The sequence below is a fragment of the Theropithecus gelada genome, chromosome 5 (genome assembly GCF_003255815.1).
Source record: "Theropithecus gelada isolate Dixy chromosome 5, Tgel_1.0, whole genome shotgun sequence".
NCBI lineage: Eukaryota > Metazoa > Chordata > Mammalia > Primates > Cercopithecidae > Theropithecus > Theropithecus gelada.
Window position 1 is genome coordinate 110,857,623 of NC_037672.1, and position 22,964 is coordinate 110,880,586.

Here is a 22,964-nt window from a genome sequence, read left to right on the forward strand (position 1 = left end):
CTGTGGTACATAAAAGTACGTTTGCTTACAATTTGTTTTTTGCTTATCTGCAGTTGTGTTTTACGTGGTAGAATACCTGTCTCCTAACTCTACTACCTGTCCAAATAGTGGTGCTTTTGAGTATTCTGATATTTTTAATGAAAATACTCAGATGCTTACCTAATTTTATATTATCAACTATTGGGATTAACTGATAAGCATACTGACTATTGTCAGCAGACTTTTCATCAGCACCTACCTATAAACCTGAGTTATTTTTCCTATTCCTTCTTATTTAAAGAAAAGACTTCTTTTATTATGCAATTTTGTAAATTTAGCATTTTTATCAGTTGTTTGGCAATTGCATTATTTGAGTCTAATTTGTTTAGAGTATTTTCATGCTAGATTTTATCAACAGTTTTACTCATTTTGGCTATTAATATTTAGCTTTTTCATATCTTCCAATATTTTAATTTCTTTCTTGACATCTTTCTGTTTTACTTTATTCTCTCTCTTCCCTTTCTCTTCTAAAGAAAATTTCCTCGCTACAGCTTGGTGGGGTTTTTTTGGTTTGTGTCTCTTCCTTTAGTTACTTGATAAAAACATGAAGCCTTGTTTTCTTTAAAAATTTAATTTAGGCTGGGCATGGTGGCTCATACCTGTAATCCCAGCACTTTGGAAGTCCAAGGAAGGAGGATTGCTTGAGCCTAGGAGTTCAAAACCAGCCTGAGCAACATAGGGAGACCCCATCTCTGAAAACAAAAAAAACAAACATTAGCCAGGTGCAGTGATGCTGCCTGTATTCCCAGCTACTCGGGAGGCTGACATGGGAGAATCGCTTGAGCCCCAAAGATCGAGTTTACAGTGTGCTATGATAACACCACTATACTCTAGCCTGGGTAATAGAGTGAGACCCTATCTCAAGGAAAACAAAAATTATTTTTTCTCTGAATTATGCATATTGGCACCTTAATTTTTCCAATTTGCTTTGGATTTTTGTGCAATACTTAAATATTACTTTCCAGATTTACAATGACACAGAGATTCTTATAGGTAAATTTATCTGCTTGCAGCTTCAGGCTTTAAGTGCTTTTATTTTGATTTTCCCATTTTTGGTCTTTCTTCATATAATTTTCACTTCTATTAAAACGGTTTATTTTGTTAAATTCAAACTTCTGGTTTTTGCTTACTCTCATTTTCCACCAGTCCTCTATCAAAGGAAATCAATTTATTAGGTCTCTCTATATATATTAGAGCAGGAATACGCCTGTAGAAGAATATTTAACATTAAGGATAGTCATTCCCAACCGCTTTCCTACCTCTGAATATAGTGATTCGAATGAATTCTGATTGCTCTGATTGTCCAGAGACTAAAGAATTAAATTTTCTCCTATGTTAGCCTTAGATATAAATATATACAGCTCCTCACATCTTGCCCTTTTCACTGTGTTGTACATTCGCTTATTCAACAGTTATTTATTGACTGCCTGCTAAGTGCTCCATCCACACTGTGCCAGGCTCTAGAGGACACAGGAAGAAATATGGAGAACATGCTCACTGTTATTATGGCACTTTTATGGCTCCTATGTGTGGACTTAGTCATTTCTCAGTGACCAGGAAAGTAAGCAGTTCCAAGTAATGACAAAACCATCATGTGACATCTGGGGCTTAGACCATAAACTTTTTGGCAGCAGCTGCTATGTCTTTTCTTTCTGTATCCTCAGTTCTTAGCAGGGCACTTGACACTTAATAGGAGATTAACAAATATTGCATGAAAAGGAGCATAGAAATGGAACTATAGAGCAAGTGAGAACAAAAAGAGGATTTCAAGAGACACAGTCAATGACACAATCAGGGCAAGTAATCTAACCTGTAGTTACTTAAACATTGTTACAGTCAGGAACTTAGCTACTTCAATTCACTCTTTAGAGAATGGGCCACCAGAAGATACTCTACATGTTCTTTGATCCAGGCTCCATGTTATATAGGCCATAAGCCATCAATGGAATAAATGTAGTGGAGAGGTTATAGCACACAACATGAGTGTGGAAACGTCTTAAATGCCTTCAAAGGTATAAATAGTACTGAGGATTGATAACATCAAGCAGATGTATTATAATAATTACTTACTAGGTTTGAGTTCCTGTCTGTGCACCAATGGAGGCAGTAACCAAAAGATGAAAAAAACAAACAAACAAACAAACAAAGGAAATACTAATCTTAATTATCAGTGAGTCAAAAATATTGCAATGAATTTGGAAGCAGCACTAGTTTAAACTTGTCACTTTTTGCTACTTTTTACAAAAACCAATCTAAGTATCCTACTCAAATAAGAACAATAAAATGGAAAGGAAAACTTTATATCTGTCTAGAAGTGTTACCAGTATTTTCATTCTTTTGAGCAACAAATAGTTCATTTAAAAGTCAAATGAAAAAGAAAATTTTAAAGAATTCATACTTGAAGACTAGTAATAAGAAAAGTGGCAAATATTTTCTCATTATGTTTTGGTAAAGACCAGAAACATCAACACTTCAGTACTGAACTGTTGATTGTACTTCCTAGTTTTTACTCCTTCCTGAAAACTTAAGCGGGCTAGGTATGAATGGAAGGTCTATCCTGGCCCCTGCATGTGGGAAGGACTGTGCTGCCTCTTGTGGTCTCATCCTGCATGACGTGCTTCAGACAGGCACTCTGGGCTCCTTCGCACCCATTTTTATTACTAGCAACAGGATTTGTGTTTAATGGCATGTTTAATAAGTTGTGTGTTCTGCTTTGAAGAAGATGCTAAGATATTTTTCTTCATTTATCTAAAAAATAACATAAATGTTTTGTGTTTATATCCCATAACTTACTTTGATAAAATACCTTTCAAATGTTTTAAATGTTGTCGTGGAGGCAATATCTAGGTGGGACAAATCCAGTTGGTTCTGTGCTCAGCAGATTATAAGCGGAGCCATGATACACCTATATGTTGCTTTCCTCTTCCCATTTTGGTGTAAAGATCTTGCAAATGCAATGAAAATGTGAAAAGACACTAATGTAATTTGTGAAAGAGCATACACACAGTTTGTATGTCTTTGTATACGTGTACACAACCCTTAGGTTGCCGTGCTGTTTAATTTTTGCTCCTTGACACGGTAAGTGCCTGGGAGACTTTAATGAGTGTTAATACTAACCAAATGACAAGCATTCAAATTAACCTGAATCAGGATCTGCTAAGACCATCCCAAAGGAAACAACTTCAAAGTTAAGACAAACCCATTCTCTTGGTACACTTAAGCAAACCAAGTCATCCTGGATTATAGTTCTCCTTTTTCATGAACCATTAGCCTAGAAGAAAAGGAGAAAAATTAATAGGGATGCTGTTAACATTTCTAAATTATTAGCTATAATTTTTACATTCAATTTATTACAGTTTGAGAAAAATCATGATACAGATGATACAGATATCCTCCATCTGCATGAGGCCAGGGTTTCCCACGCCTGAAATTTCACTTCAAAAATGGTGTATAGAGGGGTCTACTTGTTCCTTATCCACCCGCTCCTCATTTAAATTAGAATGGTATGGCAGAGAGATTCCTACTCAATAAGTAAAAAAGTACATTTTAACCAGCAAATTGGTTCAATTAAAAACATTTAATTATTTTGCTTTTCTCCTCCTTTAGAATATAATCAGTTAAAAATCTACATCCTGGGTAAGATGATGTTGGAACAGGATGCAGAAAAACTGCAATTTGGTTTTTCCTCTCTGCTTTGTCCTTGTATTATTTCAACATGTAGACTTTTCAGGATATACACGTAAGGAAGTGGAAGTCTTTCCATTTATAACAAAAGGAAATTTGTCCATTGTTCTTTATGTAATTTCATTCCATTTTCCTTCAAAATCAATTAGGCTTATTTTTAATTTACAGTTTATATTGAATATCACCATTGTCAGCAAAAATTAGAATTCTTCTCTACAGATTAAAATAATATAAAAATTAGAATAACAACAAAACAGAATTAAAGGCATTGGTATAAAATAAAATAACTTTTAAAAGCAAACATTTTACCACCATGCATTTAAATAAAAAAGAGAGATTTTGAGACAAAGCATTATGGAAAACAACTTGACAAAGCTTGTTCATCTGCGCCCAATATTTCCAAACATATCTAATCTTCTATTTTAATTTTTAGTTTCCTGGTTAGTTTTATGGTGGATGCCCGAGGTGGTGCTATGCGAGGATGCAGACACAATGGGCTCCGGATCATTATTCCACCTCGGAAATGTACTGCTCCAACACGAGTCACCTGTCGACTGGTCAAGCGCCACAGACTGGCAACAATGCCTCCAATGGTGGAAGGAGAAGGCCTGGCCAGTCGCCTGATCGAAGTTGGACCTTCTGGTGCTCAGTTCCTTGGGTAAGGGTTTCTGATAAACCTCCCACTTAGTCACCGATGAGCTTGTGTCCTCTACATGAAATCACTAGGATGGCATGGAAAAAGGTACGTCAAACCATTTTGAAAGAGGATCAGCACCAGTGAAATTTTTAAAATTGGAAGTAGCACCTCAATGCTTGACTCCACTTACACGCCTCTTATTTTAAGGCATTAATGAGTTAAACATTCAGGTTGAATACCACTTCTTCTTTTTGGATGTAATAATAGCTGCCAGACCCCCAATGTGAATAACCAATATTTTAGCTGATGGTAGGTATTTTTTTCTCATCTGAGAATTAAGTGGTAAAGTCACAAAGAAAAAATTCTGCTCTGTTCCAAACATAAATGTAAATTCTCATGTAGTTATGAAACAGAATCATTATCTTTACTTTGGAAAGCAATGTTGCCTTTACAGAATACCTACAAATTTAATCAATGTTATTTTTTTTTTTCAGCTATCAAAATTGCTACCTTGAGCCTTATCATTACATTGGCTATTTAGTCACAGTTTATATTAAGACAAATACATCAAGACTAACTTCAACCATGCTCATTTTGGCAATTTTGAGCAGAATTTAGCATTTCTTCTTTCTTCTGTTTGTTTGTACGGCTGCTGTTATATTAAGTGGCATTTCAATGTGCCCAGAAATGAATAGCTACAGCTGAAATTAACACAAGGATGAAGTTTTGGTGGGGGACAAGTTTCAAAATATTTTGAAACAAATCAATTGTATTTAAGTCTTGGTGCTTGAAATACTGGGAGAAAATCCTAATAATCGTGAACTCTTTTACTTTGCCGATGTCACGCTGGGAAGAGGATTTCTTGCTTTAGAACTCAGGAAATGTTCTAAAGCTTTGTAATTTGGACCAAACTATTAGCAGATTGCTCCAAATTATGTTCACACACCTGAAAAGGGGTGTGTTTGTATTTCCCAATTATAGCAACCACCTCTCATGTCCTCCAATCAGACAGACCAGAGCTTTACAAGGAGCCTGTGAAGTTCTGGGTTGCATCAGAAAATGCCATTATGTTTGGAGTAATTCCCCAATGATTCTTTTCATATTCTGTGTCAGACCCTGTTCCCCTCATGCTCAGGTAGTTTAGGCTTTTTAATAATCTTCAGATCTGTTGGGGAATATTCATGAAAACATCTGGCCTCTGTACAGGGCAGAGTTTTCATCATATTCCCAACAGCTTGTCTTTCTTGTGGAGCATTTTTACCCCCTTTTTGGCTAGTGCCCTGGCGGTGAACCTAATTAGGGACAGACCGGACAGCTAAGTGCTCTCCTTGCACAGATGCGCCTCCATTGCACACTCTGGGTCTCGGTTCCTTGCTCTTTGTGACCAATGGAGGGGGCAGAACCAAACGCAGTGTGAAACCAAAGTTCACCCTGTGGATCAGCTGGCGACGCTGGGGTTCTGTAGAAAACAATACCTGAAGCTTACCTATGTTCTTTCTTTCACTGCTGCTTTGGATGTACTCAGTAAACTTCACCTGCCAACGGCTCCTCCCCCACTTAATGAGGGAGAAAGTTTGGTCAGCCGCATTCTTCAGCTGGGGCCTCCTGGAACCAAATTCCTTGGGTAGGAGTGACTTAAAACAAATTGATGGCTGCTGGCCCCCCATTCTTCTCCTTCTTCTGCAATATGATTTCTCTTTTTTGTCATTGTGCCCATGACATGTCCCTCTCTATGATTTAAATTCTGTATAACCTATCTTTAGTGGACCATTTCTGACCCTTGTGGTATGTGACTTTTATTTTTGAGTGATGTTTTTATATCTTTCCCCTTAAAGTGCTGTGACCTTCATTTTCGTTTAAGCATGAGATCTGCCTAGTTGTACTATGTGCTAGTTATGATGTTGTTATGATGAATTTGGAGTCTGTATCAAAGCAACCTGGACCCAAAAATCAAAACCCTCTATATATTTTGAAAACAAATGTGACCTAAAAATAATAGGGCAGTGCATGCTCTGGATCCTGAATATAATAGGCATTGGACACAATTGGGCTGTCTGCTGAGGGGCTCAATTAGGGCCACACTGTGTACACATGCCTATTGTTTCCTTGAATGAAGGAAATATAACCAAAAACCATGAGTGCATGGCTCTTTAGTTCACAAGTAGTCAACTTTCTGACATCTCCTCATTTACGACACATCAAATTATGCAATGTGTAAGCCATTTTCCTCTTAAACCATTTCGTCATTTTGCACCTTGTCGAAAATGTTTTAGGAGATTGGCAGACATCATAGATATGCATGTACGTTTCTTTTGGTTAAATGTGTTCTACTTACATTTATCAAAGGAGAAGTTCCAGAATGCCACATGCACTCACAGGGAAACATTATTTGGCTTAAGATAGCAGCATGTACCTGAGGATTGGTGCCCCTGAGGTGGAGTGCTACTGTGTGACCATCTGCTAGCCTGTGGGCTTCAGGGGATGGCCCACTATGTCCCTGTCCCCAGCAAAAGAAGAATTCCAGGTCACTTTGCAACAGAGTCGAGGTGCTTGTCTTGCTCTTGGTTAGCTCCTGTCCACACTGAATGTTCTGCATTGCTATGTCAGGCCTGTGATCGTGGAGATCCCTCACTTTGCGGCTCTTCGAGGAAAGGAAAGGGAACTGGTGGTCCTGCGCAGTGAGAATGGGGACAGCTGGAAAGAGCATTTCTGTGACTACACTGAAGATGAGTTGAATGAAATTCTTAACGGCATGGATGAAGGTACTTTCAGATGAAGCGTTTTAAAAGAAATCTAAACTGGAAGCATGAAAATGATTCATTTCTTTCTTATGACCTAGGGGTGTGTGTGTGTGTGTGTGTGTGTGTGTGTGTCCGTGTCCCTTGTGGTATTTTACTACAGCAGGTAATCTGCTTTGCTCCTGTAATGATGAGTTGGAATGCACAATACTTTTGCTTAATCTTATTCCTGTTACATTCAGGAAAATAAAAGCCTTTAAGATATCAAACATCTCATTAAAGAGATGCAGCATGCTTCCATTTTTAGTGTAAACTTGAGCCAAAAATGAGATAGAATAGATATTGTTGTTTCATAACTAAATGAACTGATACTGGATAATAAATCCATGATTTAAAAAAATGCCTAACTTGAAGCATTAGATATTTAAGATACTGATAAAAAGTGTTAAGCTATTCTGTTGGAAAACTTACATCTGCCCATAACTAGTATGTTATAGAATACTATAATTTTGAAACTTTCTATTATTAAGGGGGTAGGAAAATTAAGTTCATTCAATCTTCTACCTATAATTCAAACAGGAAGTTAGCCAGGGTTGAACTGCATATACATACATACACATCTAGTTTAGGAACTTAGTTTTCCATTAGAACTTCAGTCGCTGTAAATCTCAAATCTGTCTTGGGCTGTACAAGGTTGTAATAATTCAGTATGAAAAGAGGAAAGCAGCTCTTATAGTTTGCACAGAGAAAAGGTCCTAGTCCTAATAGTAGAATTCACATTCAACTTTAAGTAACTACAGAAATAGGGCAAGTTCTTTGCTTGCATGCCAGGAACATACCAAGTTTTGTATAGAGCTAGATACTCAAGAGCAAGTATAGCTGTTTATCAAGTTCTTGAGTCTTCTGGCACTAGTTTCAGTTATGGCTCATGGATAGGAAAGAGTAGCCTGACCATAGCTTCTTTACTATTTCTTTCTACATCCTACCAAGGTTTGGATAAGAATAGAGGCCAGGCTTATGTTATCCAAGGGGTGGATGGAGGAAGAAATTATTCCCTCTAGATGTGTTAAGTCAGTATCTTCTAAGCAAAGTAAAAAGATCAGGGTTTTTATTAATAAAAATTGTTCCCTACAATATTTAGCTGCTTCTACTTCTTGGAACCATTCCTTTTGCTGACATTTAGGTTTCGGATATTTTCCTCTGGGATATTTACTTATCAATAACACTGCCAGTGAGCATTGGCATCGTGCCCTTGGATGGGGGTCCACTCTTTAACTTTATTTATTTTAAAATGAGCTTTCTACATGGGTATTAATAGAAAGTTAATAGATTAATTAATCTATTAATAGAAAGTTAAAGATTTGTGTATGTCTGGAAATTTTAAAAATAAATATAGGCTAGTATTTGCCAGTGCATCAGTCTTCAATCATGTGTAATCAGATACTGAGACTTTTTACTTTTACTGTCTAGCTATGCCCAATAGTCAAGAAAAACATAGTTGCTATTCCTGCCTCATAATGAATTGTAAATGATTTCTAAAAATGAACAACTTTCCATCGCCTGTTAAAATTCAGTGATCCACATAGTACAAATTTTCTACATTTACACTAGTTTGATTTTTTTTGTATTGCCCTGAATATCTACACTAATGCAATTTGTAAAGAGCCCATGATCCCATCCTCTTGATGTTAAATTATGTATTTGAAAAGTTAATGGCATCAGGGGAATATTGAAACCCTGAATTCATAATCACTGATTTTTTTTAATATCCACAGTGAGTATCTCAGACACAACCCTTCCACTGGAGTAAACACATAAACATAAATCTTTCTCTTCCAAGATAGATTTTATTCCTGCACTATTCCCCTGAAAACCCAAAGGGCTATGTTACTTCTTAAAACCACAATAACTTGGCTTTGAGCTAACTTTGAAATTTGCAAAGAAAGGGAGTCCAGAAGCAACTTCTTCTCCATCACATGAACCAGGAATAGAACAGGTTCATTTCATTCCATATTTGCCCTCACGTCCCTCATTTCAAAGGTGGCCCTGCAATGCTGCACCTAGAACTAAATGTTTATCTTTCTCAGTGACCTGGAAAGTCCTGATTTTCACAAAGAAAGGAAACATGCAAGCTAAATATTGGCAGATCTTGAAATATTGCAATTTTTTGTTTTCTGGTGGTGTTAGGATAGCCTTGCTTTTTAAATTTTCCTGTTGTTTCAAAAAATATGTTGTGCTGGCATTTCTGTTCATTATGAACCAAGTCAATGAGTTGGCTAGAATGCTGTCAGAAGGAAATCTTTGCTTTATGAATGAAGGTGGGTCATTTCTTGTCTCAGTACTGGATAGCCCGGAAGACCTAGAAAAGAAACGAATCTGCCGCATCATCACCCGAGACTTCCCACAGTACTTTGCAGTGGTGTCTCGTATCAAACAGGACAGCAATCTGATTGGCCCAGAAGGAGGTGTGCTGAGCAGCACAGTGGTGCCCCAGGTGCAAGCCGTCTTCCCAGAGGGAGCACTCACCAAGCGGATCCGCGTAGGCCTGCAGGTATGCCCGTGTTAGAGGCAAGTGATCCTAACAGGATTGTATTCTAATGATTAAAAATTAGCTTTGTTGAGGACTGTTACCCTTGATTTATAATCATACCAAAAAGGAAGGTAGTGTTAATAGTAGAGCTAAAGTCAAAATCCATGTTTATTGGTTACTAATCTATTTAAAAATTCACCTTATATTTGGACAATTAACCAAAATTAATCTCTAGCTATAAATGTTTTCTTCTTGTAAAAAAAAAAAAGAGAGAAAAGAAATTAGCTTTTAAATGAGAAATAAATTGTTAAAGAATCAGATTATTCTTGGTAAGCAAGAGCTGCCATCAGAGATCGTGGATCTTAGAAAATTTTATATGAGTGCTTAGTAATAATACTGAACTTATGATTGCCATATTTGACGTCCACCAAGCTTATTTATAAGATTAAAAAAAATACATTGGGTAAGAAATTTGAAATTAAATATAATGATTCATTCTTTATATATATATATATATATATATATATGTTTTTTATGTTTTTACTTTGAAAAGGCTCAACCTATGCACACTGAGCTGGTTAAGAAGATCCTAGGCAATAAAGCTACCTTCAGCCCTATAGTCACTTTGGAACCTAGAAGAAGAAAATTCCACAAACCAATTACCATGACCATTCCTGTCCCCAAAGCTTCAAGTGATGTCATGTTGAATGGTTTTGGGGGAGATGCACCAACCTTAAGATTACTATGCAGCATAACAGGTGAGTCACATATGACTGTGTTAGTAGAGAGTTCTGAAAAAAGAAACTTAGATCATTGTAAATATTAAATTACCTTTGTCATAAGATGTCTGCAGGGTCACATGCATTAATTCAGGGAATACATTTTAATTAACTAGGGAAATGAAGGGTGAAAGGAAACAACTATTATTTACTAAATAAAGTCTGTATGCCAAACTGTTAGATATTTATATGCGTTGTCATTCTAATTTCCATAATAACCCTGTGAGGAAACTTTAACCCCGTTTTGCTGAAAAGGAAACCATGGTTGAAAGAAGTTCTATAACTTGCACTATAAATATTTGGTGGTGTTGGGATTCGAAACCATACCCATATGTCTCCAAAGTTCAGGCTTCAAGTCTTCACTGAAGAGATCACTAAATCTGCTGGGGAAAAAAAAAAGTGTCTTGAGTAATTATACCCAATAGTTCAAACCAAAGTATTATGTTATGGAATTGGTTATGTCTTTATCATTGATCTATTGAACTAACTTTAGAAAAACAACGTAAAGATTTTCAATGATTAACCGATTTTTGGTCTTTTTAATTGGTGGTTGTGTAGTCACTTTCAGATAGCTACCAAACTCTCCAAAGACACTCCCAGAACGTTGGTAGTCTCTTCATAACAATGCCACCACAAATAGTGAGAGGCAAAAAAAATCACGTGAATAATGTGTTCTAGGGCTAAATAATTTAACTGATAATTTCTCTATTTATCAATAATTATATGGTGTTGGTATTCAGTAAATGTTAGTACTATTATTAGTAAGAACAGTAATCGTCCCTGGATGTTTTGGTATTGTTAGAATTATATTTTTCATGTCTCTTTCGTATTGGCGGAATGTTCACCTTTATTTTGTTTTCTTTAATTCACCCTTCTTACTAATATGTTTCTTGTAGTTATGATAGAGAACCATGAGATTATTCCATAAGTTTAATAATAAGACAAAATTTTAAAATATATATACTATAATGAGTGGGAGGAAATCATATGCTTCACTTATGATCTCTTTCCCAATTGCTCAGTTTTGGTTATTACTATCATTTCTGGGTATCTTTCCCATAATTCCTGCCCCATAGGTATATGGTTAACCTTCTATAATGTGCAATATAATGTCATGGATGTGAAACAGGTGAGGCAGAAGAATATCTGTGATATGCCCTGCCCTTATAGTGATTAAATAAAGACACTGTAGGGGCCTAGACACCATCTACTCTATTTATTCCAGCCCAATGTCTTTAGACAGGTTTCTCATAAACATTTCTGAAATTTAATTAAAATTATTTTGAAAATTAACAAATAATTTAATGTATTAATTGTTTAAATACCTAGACATTTGAGTTTTTGTATTCTTCTGTGTCCTATAGTTATGCTGAGTATGTATTTTAAAGGCCTACTAGAATAAAATTCCATAACCTTTCTTTGATAACTTGTTCTCTTCTTTAAGAAACTTTAGAGTCAAGACTTTCCTTCATTTCAAACATATATTCCTCTTACAGCCCATTGAACTAAAATTTTGTCCTTATCTATGTGATCTTAATTTCTCAGTAGAAATGAAAGACAGGCAGTCACCATCAGCCTTCATGGTAATTTTTCAATGTAAAGGGGTCATCCTTTGACATTCATTCATTTTTTTCATTTACCTTGCAATATTTATTGAGCTCTTACTATTTTACAAACTTTTTTGGGCCAAACTTTTATTGCACATTGAGAGGAAATTTTTTGAAAACAATTGCTTAAAATATGAAGTATGGGAACAAAAGAATATTTAGTTAGAATAGTTAAAATATTCACTATTTTAACAAAGTGTTCAGCTCCTTAGCTGGTCAAAGGATATTTTAAAATAATCAACTGTATACAATTCAAAATTATCTTCAGAGCCTAGCAATTATAATAAAAGCTTTTTACTTTTATTATAGAAGTAAAAAGAAGGCTTAATAAACACTTATTTAAATAACTACCCTAAAGCTTAGTTTCTTGAGTGTTAGTCTGGTGTTTGTTTTCAATGTGTCATTTTTTCACATGTAGGTTTTAGTCATTTTGTTTTCAATGTGTCATTTTGAGAGGTTAGATTGGGCTGGTGAACACAGACAGAACCACAAAGACTTTATTTTAGAATCTAGAGTCTGGAGTTTTGCCTGATTTTTTTCAACAATCGTATTATTTCAGGTGGAACCACCCCTGCTCAGTGGGAAGATATTACAGGAACTACGCCATTAACATTTGTCAATGAATGTGTTTCCTTTACAACAAACGTGTCTGCCAGGTATCGTTACATAGCACAGAAAAGCCCCCTATGATATGTTCCCTTCCAAAAAAACTGCCCTTTGTTTTGTTTTATTTTGTTTCTTTATTGTTTGAAAGTTATTTTTTCATTTGATTTTAAATATGGCCTGCCTTTGCTTTAATATTTTAAACTAGATCTGTCAGCAAATAGAATAGTGATAATACAGTAACAAAGTACTACCAATCCGATTAAAATCTAAGGAAAAGAAGTGATTGTCTGCTTTGCCTGTATGATTCTTGGTCAGTAGCAGTTGCTGCTTTTTCTACTTCCAAAGTCCCTAGGAATGATAATTTCCTGTTGTCAGCAAAATAGCCTGAACTACTTTTCCAACAGAATCATAGCAGCACAAATCTCACCATGGTTTCTCTAAAAGGCTTAGAGGCTTCAGTGGCTCTTATATACATTTCTTATTTATGTATTATGCATCTTTAAAACGGTGAAGCAGTCTAGTTTTATTGCTTATGCACACGTTAACTCAATTGATTAAAGTTAATTCCCATTCGTTTGGTCTTTAATTGATTGATAAGCATTGTTACCGCTCTTTAACTTGACATTACAACAACTTTGTGACTTAAGAAGGGCAAGAGACGTTATGCCCATTTTACAGATGAGAAAACTGAAGTTGAGAGTAATTAAAATGTACATTCCTATTTGGGGTGAGGGAGAAAAGATAAAAGTGCACGAATAGTTAAGTAATGGCATAGCAATAGTTGGGTGTGGTGGCACATGTTTATAGTTCCAGCCCCCCAGAGACTCAACTATTGAGTCTACAGTTCTGTGTTTCAATGTGTTTTGCCAATTTAGCATCTATACTGCAATCCAGAAGATGATGTGTTCTGAGTAAGAAGTATAGACCAGAGGGAGTAAAAGAATGAGAGAAGGGTGTTCTAATTGGGATAGCTAGAGAGGGTATCTGAGAAGAGGTGACTCGAGACATGTGTTGGAACCTAATAGGCACATAAAAGTGGAAAAAAGAATAACATGAGCAAAGATGCAAAGATAGAATGAGAAGGTGTAGTGAGGGATAGCAACAATTATCCATGTAGTCTATAATTCAAAAATAATGCTTGAGGCTGGGCCTGGTGGCTCATGCCTGTAATCTCAGCACCTTGGGAGGCCAAGGCAGGTGGATCGCTTGAGCCCAGGAGTTCAAGACTAGCTTTGGCAACATGGTGAAACCCTGTCTCTCACGAAAGGGATAACAAAAATTAGCTGGACATGGTGGCGCACACCTGTAGTCCCAGGAACCAGGGAGGCTGTGGTGGGAGAATCTCTTGAGCCCAGGGAGGTCAAGGCTGCAGTGAGCCATGATTGTATCACTGCACTCCAGCCTGGGTGACAGAGACTTAATCTCAAAACAAAAACCAAAACAAAGCAAAGCAAAACAAAACAAAACAACAAACAAAATGTAGGACTATTGGTTGGCAACACTTTATGAAAGGTCTTACAGGGTAGAATAAGAAGTGATAAATCACCATAAATATATACAATTTTTATTTGGCAATTTAAAGATTACCAAAAGCCCCAGAACTACATGAAAATAAAAATACTATAAAAAAATAAGGCCAGGCATGGTGGCTCATGCCTGTAATCCCAGCACTTTGGGAGGCCGAGGCGGTTGGATCACAAGGTCAGGAGATCAAGACCATCCTGGCTAACACGGTGAAACCCCATCTCTACTAAAAATACAAAAAAGTTAGCCAGGCATGGTGGCACGTACCTGTAGTCTCAGCCACTTGGGAGGCTAAGGCAGGAGAATAGCTTGAACCCAGGAGGCGGAGCTTGCAGTGAGCCGAGATCGCGCCACTGCACTCCAGCCTGGGGGACAGAGTGAGGCTCTCTCTCAAAAATAAATAAATAAATAAATATTAAAATTTTTAAAAAAGCAGTTGCATTTAAAAAGTCAGCTATTTTGTGAGAACATGTAAAAAATAAGTAAATAAAATAAAGCCAATTAAAATATCCAAAAAATGAGGAGGAATTATGTTATTTTACTAATAATTTAACTACCAAACAATTGAAGAAACAGTGAACAGAATTAGGTCAGTAGAAAGAGGAAGGTACCCAAGTGCTCGCCATGAGCTAGGAACTATGCTGAACATTAGAAACATTCTGCTAATTGAAATAAGCCAGACATAAAAGAGCTAACATTGCAAGAGTCCACCTATTTGAGGTACATAGGATAGGCAACTTTATAGAGACAAGAAAGTTTAATAGAGATTTAAAGGGACTGAAGTAAGGGGGAAATAGGAGGTTATTTAACGGGTACAGTTTCTGTTTGGGGTGATGAAGAAGTTCTGGAAATGGATATTGATGATGGTTGCACAACATTGTGAATGTATTTAATGCTACTGAATTGTACACTTAAAATTTGTTAAAATGGTACATTTTATGTTATGTATATTTTAGCATAGTAAGAATAAAAGACAGGTGGGTCAGGAACTTGAAAGAAAGAGAGAGTAAGAGCATAAGAAAACTTCATGACTTTAAGATGCAGAAATTGAAAAACAAAATTAAAAAATGTTAGTAATGATAATTTTAAATTATGGGAAATGGGCCGGGGAAGGACAGTAATCATGGGCAAAATGTTCTAAAGCACAAGAATATAGAATAAGACTTTGGAAGGGCTGGGTGTGATGGCTCACACCTGTAATCCCAGCACTTTGGGAGGCTGAGGTGGGCAGATCACGAAGCCAAGAGATTGAGACCATCCTGGCCAACATGGTGAAACCCCATCTCTACTAAAAATACAAAAATTAGCTGGGCATGGTGGTGCACACCTGTAGTCCCAGCTACTCGGGAGGCTGAGGCAGGAGAATTGCTTGAACTCGGGAGGCGGAGGTTGCAGTGAGCCGAGATAGTGCCACTGCACTCCAGCCTGGTGACAGAGTGCGACAACGTCTAAAAAAAAAACCCTTTGGAAGTATAAAATAACAAAATGAAAATATTTCCATCTAATGACCTTGACTTTCTTTGTGAAGTTAGCTCTCTTACGGCCTGTGGTGAGGGGTGAAGCTTAAAGAGTGTCATAAGATTTAGTAACATTACTATAGTGAGCAAAAAATTGCCAGTCAATGTCACAGACTTAGTTGAGGCTGGAAATCATCAAGTCATTAATTAGAGCCAATAATTTCTTCTATGAATTATATTCAGCAATACTTAGGAGTTCTGGAGCCGTTTTTAAAAAATGGTTGGGTTGATTCCACTTTGGTGATTAGAGAGTTCCTTGGAAAAGAATAATGAGGGGAGGAAAAGCTGGATAGATTTTGTTGAAAAGAGTTTCAGGAAATGAAATGACAGCTAGGGAGGGGGAATCAAGGAAAATAGAAAACCGTGCAGTGAGATCCTTGTCTTCTGTCTGCTATTGAGCTCACTCCACTAAAGGATTCTAAAACACTAAATATATAGTTCAGAAAATTGAATATTCAGAAGAGTTTCCAAAAAAGAAAATTAGAAATACAATATTTAATAGTTGATCTTAAAAACCTGATCTCTTTCTGTCTTCTCTTCACTCCCTTCTGCCTCCCCATCTATCCTCCTACCTTTCCTTTTTTTCCTGTCTTGCTTTTGCTTTCCTTTGACTTTCTTTCATTATTTCCCTCTCTCACTTCCTTATTTCCAAGAAGCATTTGTTGACTACTTTGATCATATTGCAGGAACTGATTTTTCACATGGTATACTTTGAACTTTAGATAACTGACTTTATTTATTTTATTAGGTTCTGGCTGATAGATTGTCGACAGATCCAGGAATCCGTCACTTTTGCATCACAAGTATATAGAGAAATTATCTGCGTACCTTATATGGCCAAATTTGTAGTGTTTGCCAAGTCACATGACCCAATTGAAGCCAGGTTGAGATGTTTCTGCATGACTGATGATAAAGTAGATAAGACCCTTGAACAACAAGAAAATTTTGCTGAGGTGGCCAGAAGCAGGGATGTGGAGGTACTGTACCAAAAATAATAATAATAATTTATGCCATGCTGTTATACCTGTATTAATAGATTACATTTCAAATATAATTTAATAAATAGAATAATTAAAAAGTGAAAGACCAGTGCACATCTTGATCAGTTAGAAGGTCAATATCCAAAATCTGCCATTTTTAGTCATTTTGGACCTATTCAGTGGGACTGATTGGTGTATGTGACAAGGTAAAAGATGATTCCTTTAAAGATTATTTGAGGAAAAATTATGAGTTATTGATAAACTCAAAGTATGTAAGTGACTGTAGTACTTTAGATGTTTTTAGCTTTCCTTGTTGTCCTTATTTTTTAATAGTAACTAAAACAGTCTGGGAAGTATATCCTTTTGCATAAATGTTGAAGCAGGATGTCTAGTGCTTTTCTACATTACTTTTTCTTATTTCAGAATTTTCCATCAGTGTAGGTCTTTGGGTGTTGAAGTCCAGTAACCTGACTCATTACAATGCCAAAAGTTACCCAAGCAGGCCAGGCGTGGTGGTTCACGCCTGTAATCCCAGCACTTCGGGAGGCCAAGGTGGGTGGATCACCTGAGGTCACCAGTCTGAGACCAACCTAGCCAACATGGCAAGACCCCATCTCTACCAAAAATACAAAATTAGCCAAGCATGGTGGTAGACGCCTGTAATCCCAGCTACTCAGGAGGCTGAGGCAGGAGAATTGCTTGAACCCGGGAGGCAGAGGTTGCAGTGAGCCAGGATCACACCACTGCACTTCAGCCTGGGCAACAGAGTGAGACTCCATCTCAAAAAAAAAAAAAAAAAAAAATTACCCAAGCCTAAGTTAAATTTAGGATTTAAATGTATTTTGGGTTTGTGGAATAATGGGATACAGTTTTTACAATGAGAACATTATATGCTACCATGCATTAATGATTCCCATTACTAATAAGAAGAAAAAGCACTGGACATGCTGTGCCACAGATAGAATGTCAGTTGTCAATTTAAAGATTGTTGTATGTGTGTTATAAGAGTTTGAAGTTCCAAGTAGTACTACCACTTCTTTGTGTAAACAACAAGTTGTAATTGCAGCTACTTTATTGTTATTTCTCTGTTTTCACTCAGGTGTTAGAAGGAAAACCCATCTATGTTGATTGTTTCGGCAACTTGGTGCCATTAACTAAAAGTGGCCAGCATCATATATTCAGTTTTTTTGCCTTCAAAGAAAATAGACTTCCTCTATTTGTCAAGGTAATACATATATGGAATTTCATGATGTCTTTTTTTCAAGATCAAGGAAGAATTTGACTTCTTTAGTAACAGAAAATTTTTGCTTTTCAGTCATCTTCAGAGTTTTCTTTTTAACCATATTTGTAATGTTTTACTGCCCTGGGAAACCAATCATTTTTATTTTTGAGGTTCAAAGTCAACCTGAATTTTTATAGACTATATTTAAGGATGAGAACAGGACAAATAATAGCCAACTCATTAATTAGGCACAGTGATCAGTATTTTCCAAATTTGAAGGAAAGTCTATTTATCTATTAAAACTTTTAAATATTTATGCTTAGATTTAAAAATATATGTGAACTTCACAAGTGTGGAGATCAAAAGAGTTCTAAGTGGCAACTTTTTATAATAAAATCTCTCAAAAGACCCAGGTCTCACTTAAGCTAATAAGAAATTATCTCTGATAGAGCTATAGACTTGATATATTTTCATAAATTCATTCAGTAAACAGCATGGAGACATGTGTGTGCATCTCTAAACAGAGACAACAAATCCCTAATCCAAGTTAGGGATTTGAGGTGATATATGCAGGTTTCATTTTAGATTCCAATCTATAAGGGATCACAAATGAATGAATAAGAGATTCAGGAAATAAAAAGGAGGTAATAATTCTACTCTGCTTTATTTTCCAAGCTCATTTTTCTTGTTTCTCACAATTTATTTCGCTAATCTAGCGGTCCTAACGCTCAATCCTATCAGGTATAGGCTGGCTTCTGTCTTTTTTTTTTTCCAGTCCTACTTCACCTACTCATTTCCAATTGTTCATCAGCAATGACTCTTTTTATTTTAACCCCTTATTTTCTTTCCAAACATGTGTTTGCAAACCTCTTATTGAGTTTTCCAAGGATCTCTACTGAGTCTCTCTCGTTGTGCCATTTCTGGTTCAATTGTTTTGCCTGACTGATGATAGATTCTTACAGATCACCACATTAAGCAGTAACTGCTCGGGGTAATGGATCCATTTAACATAGACAGCTATATAATTAAGCTAATGTTTGATATCATTGGTGTGCAGAATCATTCTCCAAACAACCCAATAAAAAATGAGCAAGTGCTTCAGTAGACATTTATCCAAAGAAGATACACAGATGGTCAATAAGCACATGAAGAGATGTTCAACAGTGCAGGGAAATGCAAATCAAAACTATGAAGAGATACCACTCCATACCCATTAGGATGGCTATTATTAAAACAAACAAACAGAAAATAAACAAATGTTAGGAAGGATGTAGACAACTTGGGGCCCTAATACATTGCTGGTGGAAATGCAAAATAGTGCAGCCACTTTGGAAAACACTACAGTTTTTCCTCAAAAAGTTAAATATAAAATTAGTATATGATTCAGCAATTCACTTCTCAGTGTACACTGACAAGAATTTAAAGTAGAGACTCAATTACTTGCACACCAATGTTCGTAGCAGCGTTAGCCATGGTAGCCAGAATGGAAACAACCCAGAAGTCCAAACGTCCACAAACAAAATGTGGTATACACATGTAGTGGAATACTATTCAGCCTTTAAAAGGAAGGAAATTCTAATTTGTGCTACAATATGGTAAATGAAATAAGCTAGACACAAAAGGACACATATTGTATGATTTCACTTATATGAGATACCTAGGGTAGTCAAATTCATAAAGAGAGAAAGTATTTTTTTTAATTTATTTTTTTGACCTCTCCTTGAAATGAAATAAAGATAGAAAGTAGAAGAGTAGTTGCTAGAGACAGGAGAAGGGGAGAATGGGGAATTATTGTTTAATAGATACTAGAATTTCAGTTAGGAAGATTAACAAGTTCCAAAGATGGAAGGTAGTGATGATTATACAATAATGTGAATGTACTTAATGCCACCAAACTAGACACCTAAAAATGATTAAAATGATAAGTTTTATGTTACATATATTTATTACAATTTTTTTAAAAAGAAATGAAATTCTGACACATGATACAATATGAATGAACTTGGAAAACATTATGCTGAGTAAAATAAGGCAGACACAAATACTATATGGCTCCATTTCTACATGTTCCTAGAATAGGCAAACGTATAGAGACAGAAAGTAGAATAGAGGTTATTAGGGGCTGGGCAAGAGGGCAATGGGGAGCTGTTGTTCAATGGGGACAGTTTCTGCATAGGATGAAAAACGTTCTGGATAGAGGTAGTGCTTATACAACTTTGTGAATGTGCTTAATGCCACTGAATTTTCTGCCTCAAAATAGTAAAAATGGCAAATTGTATGTTATGTATATTTTACCACAATTATTTTAAGAGCTAAATTCTGAAGACCTAATGTACAGCATTGACCTATAGTTAATTGTATGTAATGTATTACATACTTGAAATTTGCTAAGAGAGATCTCAAGTGTCACCAAACAAAGGGGGTTGAGGTGGTTGATATGTTAATTAGTTTGATACGCTAATCATTTCACAATGTACACATATATCAAATCATCACATTGTACACCTTAAATATATGCAATTTTTGTCTACTGTACTTAAATAAGACTAAAAAAGAAAGCTGAATGATTTTTAAAAAGGCTTTCCAAATGGTAATAGGAAAAGAGAAAGGAAATCCTTTGAGTTCTTACCTAGCATTGACAAATGAATTTTACTTTCCCTTTTCAAGCATCATCTAGTTAAAGTAAATACTGCACGTCAAATATGGGTGAAGCATGTATGTCTGTCTTGTTCAAGGTACGCGATACGACTCAGGAACCCTGCGGACGACTATCATTTATGAAGGAGCCAAAATCCACAAGAGGCCTGGTGCATCAAGCTATTTGCAACTTAAACATCACTTTGCCGATTTATACAAAGGTATTGTAAAATCTGCTATAGTGCAATTCAGGTAGTGTAGGAATTGATTTTTAAATCTTGTATTAGGTCAGTGCAAAAGTAATGGCAAAAACAGCATTACTTTTGCACTGACCAAGAAAATGAATACAAACAAAGACTGAATGAAAGCACATGTAATAATCACGTTTGATTCTCTGTCAAATTTACAATTTCCACTTAAGAAAAATCATAGTGCCACCTGATTTCACATTAAATGCACTTTGATGCAAAAATTCTATTAATACACAATGGGCATGGAAGTAAGAAAATGTGACTTCAGATTTAACTTTTTGAAGAAATTTTTAAAACTAATTGGCTTTTCTTCATTATTGTTTTCATGTGCTTTCCTGAAACCATACAGCACATTTGGCCCTATGAAAATATTAGAGTTCATCAGCCTGTTTACTACCAATTCACAGGTGGCTTACATATTATTAAATTCAGAGCTGCCCCGTGATATTTTATTTTTTCTAAGTAATTATTAATCTTCTAACTTATCATATTTTAGGAGTATATAAACTGGTGTGTTGGTGCACACCTGTAGTCCCAGCTACTCTGGAGGCTGAGGTGAGAAGATCACTTGAGCCTAAGAGTTCAAGGGCAGATTAGGCAACATAACTTGTGTAAATTGTTAGTTAGAATAAAAAATAGTAGAAATAGTTGATTAGTAAAAAACATATCGCCATGTTATGAGGAGTAGATTTAAAACATTGTTAAAAAGAAAAAATACATTAATTCTGACCCCAAGTCTACCTACAGGAATTATTTTCTTTTCAAACCTCTCCCCATCACGTAATTCCTTGAATACTCTGATGAAATCAAAGAAGACAACTAAATCAATTAAATGTTGTGGATAATTTATGTTTCATTCTTTTAAACTTTGTTTAACCAATATTTCTTTTGAATAGGAAGCTCCCACATGGCAATCTATAGGTGGATGCAGAAGTTGTCAGTGTCTATATAACAGGTTGGGCAGGGTGATGAGTGGCGGCTGCTGAGACCTGGAGGGGAAGTAGGGATATATTTAAAATCCTAAATCTTGACATCAGAAAACAAAAAATGTCCCATATTTCTTTTTCCCCACCACAATTGTCAAATTTTATATTTGCTTAATGAATTATTCTTTGTAAATAGAGATCAACCATGTAGAGAAAAGCTCGTAGCATTAGGTTTGACATTGTAACTTTTTATTAAATGAATAAAATAAAATATTATTTATATATGTAAATATACATTTTATTCCAAGAATTAAAATATAGAAATGGGTATGTCAACCTAAATGAGCATAATTTCATTGCATTTTGATGGTGCAGAATGTGTTTTGGGGTTTGTATTGCTGATTAGTAGTGAGTCAGCGGAGGCAGTATGCCAATAAGAGCCACAAAGAAATATGTACTGCTGCGGGCAAGCCACCTGAGTGTTACAGAAAGATGACTGAGCTTTGGCTGATTTCAGTGAGCTTTCAGTGTGCTCTAAGAGAAAGCATTAACTTTATTATTACATTTTATTTCTAAGTCAAGACATAGCAGACACAGCTATTAATGCTGTGATAGTCCAGTACAATTTTCTAATTTGTAACTCAAAAAGAAAAAAAAAATGCCAGAGATTGTATATTGAAAATATACCTTAGTATTTAATAGCTCTTGGCTGGGCACCATGGCCCACACCTGTAATCCCAGCACTTTGGTACACCAAGGCAGGAGGATCGCTTAAGTCTAGGAGTTCAAGACCAACCTGAGCAACATAGCAAGACCCTGTCTCTATTAAAAAAAAAAAAAAAGAAAGAAAGAAAGAAAAGAAAGAATTTAGTAGCTCTTTGTTAGAATAACGCTTCTAAATATTGCCTGTGTATTGAAAATTTTTCACCATATATAAAAATATACATGCTTATTTGTAGCTTTTAATATTTTCAACCAATATCTGTAATGATTGGGATATTATCATCACTATTTCTAAAGACAAATGCCATCCACTTCATTTAAGGTCAAACTTTGAGACTGCTGTGGTGACCTAGTATCTGAAATTAGTAAATTTATAATATTGGTTCTTTTGTCTCTTGACTCTATAAACTTTGTATTTAAGCCAATCCTCTTTTCTGCCTGTCTTCTATAAACTGTTAGTAAGAAAAAAAGAGTATGCTGACTGTATGCTTGCCTGTTGATGCTTGTTGAAAGGGTATTTATTTACTCTTTCCTTTTCTTCTAAATACTCTCTACTCTTCCTTC

General features: G+C 35.8%; 1 protein-coding gene across 45 annotated transcripts in view; it reads left to right on the forward strand.

Moving 5' to 3' along the window:
* The window catches only part of ANK2 (ankyrin 2), a 706,278-nt gene that overhangs the window by 648,011 nt on the left and 35,303 nt on the right, over positions 1 to 22,964 (forward strand). For 23 of the 45 annotated variants that reach the window (XM_025384701.1, XM_025384694.1, XM_025384704.1 and 20 more), the window contains 8 exons: positions 4,157 to 4,381; positions 6,968 to 7,122; positions 9,438 to 9,649; positions 10,182 to 10,386; positions 12,574 to 12,670; positions 16,410 to 16,638; positions 17,741 to 17,866; positions 20,599 to 20,721. In XM_025384701.1, the coding sequence (XP_025240486.1) occupies positions 4,157 to 4,381; positions 6,968 to 7,122; positions 9,438 to 9,649; positions 10,182 to 10,386; positions 12,574 to 12,670; positions 16,410 to 16,638; positions 17,741 to 17,866; positions 20,599 to 20,721 (1,372 nt within the window). Of the gene's footprint in view, positions 1 to 4,156; positions 4,382 to 5,885; positions 5,985 to 6,967; positions 7,123 to 9,416; positions 9,650 to 10,181; positions 10,387 to 12,573; positions 12,671 to 16,409; positions 16,639 to 17,740; positions 17,867 to 20,598; positions 20,722 to 22,964 lie in introns of all 45 variants that reach the window. The other 22 variants (XM_025384698.1, XM_025384687.1, XM_025384674.1 and 19 more) reach the window with 2 other exon arrangements.